The sequence below is a fragment of the Geotrypetes seraphini genome, chromosome 2 (genome assembly GCF_902459505.1).
Source record: "Geotrypetes seraphini chromosome 2, aGeoSer1.1, whole genome shotgun sequence".
In the NCBI taxonomy this organism is placed as follows: Eukaryota; Metazoa; Chordata; class Amphibia; order Gymnophiona; family Dermophiidae; genus Geotrypetes; species Geotrypetes seraphini.
In genome coordinates this window covers 131,189,814-131,197,551 of record NC_047085.1, presented here as the reverse complement: position 1 = coordinate 131,197,551, position 7,738 = coordinate 131,189,814, and the positions used below count along the sequence as shown (strand labels likewise).

General features: G+C 39.9%; 1 protein-coding gene across 1 annotated transcript in view; it reads left to right on the top strand.

Moving 5' to 3' along the window:
* Positions 1-1,789: 1,789 nt before the first annotated feature.
* The window catches only part of LOC117355966 (desmoglein-4-like), a 91,862-nt gene continuing 85,913 nt past the window's right edge, over positions 1,790-7,738 (top strand). Inside the window, exon 1 of the mRNA XM_033935160.1 lies at positions 1,790-1,967. Within this exon, the coding sequence (XP_033791051.1) occupies positions 1,920-1,967 (48 nt within the window). The 5' untranslated portion in view covers positions 1,790-1,919. The remainder of the gene's footprint in view (positions 1,968-7,738) is intronic.

Below are 7,738 nucleotides of genomic sequence, written 5' to 3'. Positions count from 1 at the left end.
GTTTCGCCTTTCTCTAGGCTTTCTCAAGGGTTCAGTACTGACGCTGCATTTCTGGCTGCGTCACTCCAGATAACAGCTGGGTGCTCAACTGTTGAGCACCCAGCCTTTATGCTTTAGTCTATGGGATTGCATTTTTCATGTGGATGTCTCCTTTTTGACCCCATGCACCGTCTTTAAAGAAACTAGTGTGGTCTTTTCATTCCACCATAGTAGACTGAATCCAAAGGCCTTCTATACTAAACTAAACTAAATCTTAAGTTTATATACAGCATCCTCTCCATAATTATAGAGCTCAGTGCGGCCTTCTAAAAGAAACCCAAGGTAGATTAAAGTCAAACCACCTGATATTCAGCACTATGTAACCAGCCAGGTATGACTCCTGGCCAGTTAGCGTTTGGCTGGCTAACTGCTAATATTCATCATGAGAAAGCCAGCTATCTATGCTGAATATTAGTACTTAGCTAAAACTTAGCCAGCTATATCGCACAATAGCCACCGATTTTAAGCGCTGATCAGTCAAGTTTCATAGCCAATCAGGCCATGCAAATAGTTGGTCTATCTTTGTCTGCTATAACTTAGCCAGCTAGTGCTTAAAATAGACTTAGCCAGCTAACCCTCCTTCCACTCCCCCCCCCCCCCCCTTTTATCAAGCTGCACTAGAATTTTTTAGCGGGGGCTGATGAGGTAAGTGCTCTGACACTCATAGGAATTCTATGAGCATTGGAGCATTTACCATGCCAGCTTGCACTAAAAACCTCTAGCGCAGCTTGATAAAAGAGGCCCTAAGTTTAAGCTGGTCAAAATTAGACCAAATATTCAATGCTGGTCACTAGAAATGGCCAGACACTGAATATCTGGGCTCACCACTGACTGTGGAAGTTAGCTGGCAACCCAACTGCAGAAAGAATATCAGTCCCAAAGACCTCTCCAGCTTCATCCAGGCTATGAATTCATTAAATTGCGCTCTACAAATATGGCTGGGAGCTGTCAAATAAGGATCTGCAGTCATTATTACAAAATGTATCTGCAATTAGCTTCTTTCCAGGTGGGCAGAGATCATCTAGCCATACGATCAGACTGTGATCACATGAACTCATATTGAGGATTTTATAGTATTTTTAAAATAATATATGTATTAAGTTGTCACAATTAACAATTGTGATTCAATAAACCCTCCTTGTTTTTATTTATTTTATTTATTTATTTATTTAGATTTTTATCCCGTCCTCCCAATAGCTCAGAACGGTTTACAAATGAACATACACAGTGCGGAGTAACTAGACATATAAGTAGTACAACAGGTTTAGTGGTTGGATTTATAGTTTTTAGAGAGAATTGAATACCGGGAGATTAAGCAGAGAGAGAGAGGGGGAAATTGTCAGAGAAAAAAAATACCTGAATGAGAGGTGGAGCTTATGGTCATTAACCCAGATTGCAATTATTTTGCCCAGCTCAATTTTAAAAAAATATCTTTTGCTTTTATCTGTAAAAGTGATTTAAAAATGTGCTGTTCATACTATATGTAAAGAACACTATAATTATTTCTGGTGCTGTGAGTAATTTCCATGGTGCTTTCCCAGTGAGACTTGCCTTCAGTCTGCAAAATGTTCTCTTTAGAATCCAAGGAAAGGTTTCATTGCAACAACTATCAAGGCGTGTCTCCAAGTTTTTACCTGGAAGCAAGAATGACGCTCTCAGGTGTTTCAGGTGAGTCCAGCCCAAGAGTTTTGGGTGGGGAGACTGACTCTGTTATAGAGCATCTTTAGTGCATCCCTCAGAGTAAGGGAGGCACCTTCAAAACCTGGGTGTATGAACATCTAAGTGTCTTTTTTTTCTAAGATCATAATAGTCACGGAAGGGCATAGGACTACTTGCAGCAGTGGGGTTTTGCATCTGACAGGAGAGAGAAGGGAGAGAGAATGGACCCTCTCCCTTACCGAATACTGACTGCTCTGTTCATCTTAGTGGTAAGTGGGCTTAATGTCATATACTGACTTTTTCAGAGCCTCCTGAGGAAATTCTTCTGAGCACGTTACCGCTGTGTAGAGCTATGCCAACGATTTCATTTCTCTGATCCCTTTTAGAACTAATTGAGGCACAGCATTCATTTCAGAAACTCTTGTGAGCATCCAGCACTCAGCTCTTTCAAGACGTTTCGCAAGTTAAAAGTATTTGTCGATGAAGACAGCTCAAAGAAACCAGCCTTTATTTGTGTCTGTGTTTTGTCATGTCTACATCTGAAAACAAAACAACAACAAAAAAGCAATGGTTAGATGCTAAACATCTTAGCTTTTAAATCATAGTCAAAGATCTCTCGGGCCGTTATTGACGTAGTGATTATGATGTGACAGATCGACTGTTCTATAGAGCTGAGAATGTCATAGATTTAGAGAAGTGAAAGGTGTTCTGTTCTCAGAGATTGTTCCTTTTGTTCAGAAAAAATGTGGTATGATGATAGGACAGACTGGTTCTCAGTAGTATTCTTGTGCTTGTCGCAGAGAGAAAATCCTTACGTGGAGAGGGAGAAGATAATACAAAAATCACAAATGTTCCACCAATCTATAATTTACTATTGTCTCAAATCTGAAGCATCCTTCAAATTGATGTGATCCTATTTCTCTGTTTGTTTGTAATATCGTGAACATCAGTTAAGAACTTGGAAGAGTTTAAATGTCTTTAGCCTGAGTGGCTGGCTCTGTTTTTCTTGTGTACACGATAACTTCTGGAGTGCTGGTTTTCAAGATAAGGACCTTATGAACAGCTCACCCTTGAGAACAAGCAGTGGGGCACACCGATCAACAGGTCTTGTTTTGACAGTAAACAGAGCAAACCGTAGAAGGACCACTGTTTCTCGTTCAGTAAGGTAGAGCTCATCAAAACACCCCCGCTGCCAAGTAAACGCCCTCTGTCTTGGCAAGAGATCTGATCGAAATGAGCTTCTTGATTGATGCAATAGCTTTTGCTCCTTTCTCAGGGCTGAAAGGCTGTGCTGTGTGTCGCAACAACACAGGCCTGGTCTCGGTATCACTGGAGAGAGTTACACTCAGGCTTGCGCATGCCTTTGGTATATATTATGCTTTGGGCTCCTTTTACGAAGGTGCGCCAGCATTTTTAGCGCATGCACCTGATTAACGCGTGCTAGCCGAAAAACTACCGCCTGCTCAAGAGGAGGCAATAGCAGCTAGCACACACGGCATTTTAGCGCACGCTATTCCACGCGCTAAGGCCCAACGCGCCTTCGTAAAAGGAGCCCTATGTGACGTACATGAAAACAATAGTGTCCAATGCAATTGTGTTGTCTATTCCTTTAACAGAAAGTGTGGTCTGCTTTTCTAGCAAGTGCTCTTGCATAATAATATGGCCTTATTCTTAAGACTTGTGTGATTGAGCAAAACCAGAGATTTGGCATAGTTCATCGGCAAGTGTATAAAATAAATTTGAGGTTTAATGCAGACACCTATAGTTTTAGGTAGAGAATGACACAGGGACCAATTTTTCCCCGTCCCCGCGAAAGCTCATTTTCCCGTCCCGGAGAGTTCTTTTCCTGTCCCGTTCCTGCAAGCTCTGTCCTCATCTGTACAAGCCTCAAACACTTTAAAATCATAAGTGTTTGCGGCTTATGCTGTTAAGGCAGAGTTTTCAGGAATGGGACAGGGACAGCGACAAAACTTGCGGGGACGGGACGGAAAAATTGAATTCCTGCGGGTACAGGGAAAAATGCGTCCCCATGTCATTCTCTAGTTTTAGGTATGATCAGAGACTGGATGTCAAAAGCTGTTTAGCATGATTTCATCAACTTGTATGAGGAGATGCATGCCTTGACAAAGGCCTATATGACAGTATTTTCTGCTGGAATGTAAAGAGGTTACTTCACAGCCTGCTCACAGCATCTCAGACATTGAAAACATGCAAATCTCTGTAGAGCTCTGTATCTAAATACTGGAGCTGAAAAGAGGATTTAAGACATTTACAATTGATGTGACCCAGTTCTAAAAGATAATATGACCTTTAAACTGAGGGATAAAAGCCTGCCACTTCAGGTCCTAGATGGGATATTAATTGCCAGTACCAGTGAGAGTCATGAACCAGAGACCGTGCAGCAAAAGCAGCCATCTGATATGCCCACTGCATAGCCCACTCTTGCTATTAGAAAATGAAATTTAATTTGAATCCATTGTTTTCATTGTGCTTTTATTTTTGTAAAACGCGGCAGCTACAGCAGAATTTAGCTAGGCTTCCGTCATCATTTAATACCCACTGATTGGCTAGCACTGAAGTTTTGATTTCAAAGCAGAGTTGGTACCTTTGAAAAGGAATGCATTCTTTCATGTTTGTAAGCTATTTGTTTGAATGGGAGGAAATAGTAGTGAACGATGGACTGTAATTCGCCCAAATGAATCTGGTGGCAGCAGAATCAGTCACAAGTGTTTGTATGAGACTACTGTACGCAGAAATTAGACAGCCCACTGTTATCTAATTCTGGGGTCCCTGTATACAAAGGGAAAAAAATAACAGTTGGGGGGGGTTGCCACATTCTTTCAGTATATGGGGGCCATTCTTCTTTTTTTAAACGGTTTCTTAGATAATACAACTGCAACAAGTATGCATGAAAAAAAGAGGTGCATAGAAGGTGCACATACTTTTTAAATTCAATTGCCTCTCTGCAAACAAGTTTTAGGATGAAAAAAAGCGCAGAGGTGGAAAATGTCCAGATTCACTTTATTCTACCATTTCTAAGAGAGGGATTTTGAGATTTTAACTAACCCATAAAGAACTCAAAATTTCTGATCTAACATTCTAAATCAAAACCACCCACAAGGCAAATATAAAAGGTATTTTCAAACATGGAACTTAACAATAGTTATTCTGTATAAGGTGGTACGTTAATTCTAAATTATTTTGCAATATACCACATCCCTTTTTTAAATAGATAAAATCTCTGATGCAAACTAACAATCTTAATTTGACTTTTCACCTGCTATTTTGGGAAATTTTGAAATGAGCTTACACATAAGGAAAAGCCCTGCAGCAAAGCTCCTGAAAGCCTGGAGCTGGTTTTGGAGCATTTGCAAAACTTTTCGCTTTGCTAATTTATCTTGCCTGTGGATTTGACTCAGAGAACATGCCATTGTGGAATGCTCTGTGTCTTGAGGAGATTTTGTTTCTATTTGTCTTGAAAGCAAATGTGTGATGCTCCAATGATAGATTTTATTGACATGATGGAATCCTATTAGCTGCCCCTGTTCAAATGCTTGGATGAGTTCAATAACCTTTAGTCAAATTTCCAGCCAAGTAGTGCTTTACTTTATTTATTTATTCAATTTTCTATACTGCTCTCCCAAGGGAGCTCAGAATGGTTTATATGAATTTATTCAGGCACTCATGCATTTTTCCCTGTCTGTCCTGGCAGGCTCACAATCTATCTAATGTACCTGGGGCAGGGGGGGATTAAGTGACTTGCCCAGGGTCACAAGGAGTAGTGTGGGTTTGAACCCACATCCTCAGGGTGCTGAGGCTGTAGCTTTAACCACTGCACCACCCATACTTTCTTCTATTGTAATGCAGTAACCTGTAATGTTACCACCTGAACCATGTACTATAGGCTTATTACATTGAACACACATTTTCTTCCTGTTTATCCATATTTAACAATGCTTATCATCTACTTTAATAAACATGTTGGACAGTACCCAAGTGACATTAAAATGCTGAGTACTCCATACTAAGAAACATGTAGGCATGTTTAAAAAAATTGAGAAAGATTATAAATGTTAGACACAACTATACAAGGACTTGCATTATTTTCAGAGGGTTTTCTCTCATTTTGCAAAACTCCTGAATGAAATTAATAAAGAAATGTGCATTTTACTTTTAAACTAGGGATCTGCATTCATTCCGAGATGAATGGGTTAATGCGATGAATGAGTCCATTTTCAGTTCTGTTATATTTCAAATGAAATGAATGGACATGGGTCCCAAATGAACTTAAAATGATTCATTCCCTTTCATGTTGTTTTATTATTTTTATTGCGAAGTTTTGTGGTATTTACTACTAGGAGTTAGAAGACATCATAACCACAGAAGGCCCCACGGGAGAGGAGCAAGCGGAGATTGTTCCTGCCCCCCAACTGTCTGGGACTTAAGGGAGTGAGTTGAGACTTTGGGATGTAAGCAGTCGGAGAGTTTGAGTGAGGGGTACCCCTAGCCTAAAGGGGTGGAGCTCCAACAGAGAGCAGATTGTGCTATTATGAGCACTAGGTTTGAACTTGGAAAAAGTGAGCGGGCCTCTGGCTCACCAGGAATCTGAGGTCTACAACAGGGGAGAGTCTGCAGGGAGCGATTCAGACCCTGTGTATTTTTAGGAGTACCTTTGGGACAATGTGTTTTTTTCATTTTACTTGTAGCCCTATGACTGGGAATAACCAAAGCTTCTAAGAATGAGAATTCAAATAAACCCTTTTTTGCAAAATTTACCCATGGATTCAATTGACCCAAAAGTTAATTAACTAAATTTCAGAGTCCAACAAAGGCTTCCCATATTGACTTCAAAACATATGAATGAATCAATGAGATTCTGAGCTCCAAAAAGACAAACCAAACGAAACACAAACTGATCTGGAGCAAAAAAGAACAACCATGTTTTCATTGTGTGCTTCCAATTTGTACATATAATTCCTTAGGATGAGAATTAGATTAAATTAAAAGTTTAAACAGTAATATAGTTGCATACATTGTAACATATTAGATGATGGTAGATATGGACTTCCATGGTCCATCCAGTCTGCCCAACATACCATATGCTATGATTACAATATATTTTGCATTCATGATTCCATTCTGTCTTTTTGCCGTTTTCGGGACAAAAACTGTAGAAGTCTGTCCAGCACTGACCTTACTTCCCAACTCCACATCGTGTTTGAACACTGTTTGAATTTTGGATGGTGATTGTGCCACTACTTGTCCTCATTAGCACTGTGTTTTTTTATTATTTTTTTGCACATTTGTGCACTCAAATTCACTGTTAGCACATGAGACGGTCCTATAATGGTGTGCGGGTTCAAGTAGGCTTACCACTTCAAACATTCATTCAAATGCTGGGATGATGTTTACCACCCCTTATGTTTGCTTTGTCACACTGAGGACCTATCACGCCTTCATCACGATTATTATTATATGCTTTAATTATTATTGTTTTGAGTTTCACGAGTCTATTAAGGGCAATCCAGTGCACGTGGAAGTTTATGCTCGCTCGTTTTTTTGGCATTTGTTGCTGTTTTCGGGATCTTTCAAGTATCGTAGCAGCTACAAGAGATTTTTTTGAATCATAACATCAAATGATAACCCAACTTGAGATCTCCGTAGAGGATGGAAGTCCTGTAAGGCTTTTCTCAAAACATACCCAGACCATTGCCCCCTTGCCATTTGCACACACATACGTTAAGTTTTGATGTGACTGTGGCGTTGGCTACAAAGAGGTTTTGTTGTGGATTAATGTAAAATTTGGCAACCTTAAGGCATTTTAGTATTTACCTAATGATTGACACCTGACGCAGGCAATTTTGCCGAATCACATCCTCTGTTGGGTTCAATAAATTTAGTTTGTTTGCCTGGACTTGAAAGTCCTTTGTGGGGTTTTTTTTTCATCTTTTATTTTACCATAACTCATGTTATTTTATGCAATGAGACCTAGGACTCCTTTTACGAAGGAGCGCTAGCGTTTTTAGTGCACGCACCAGAT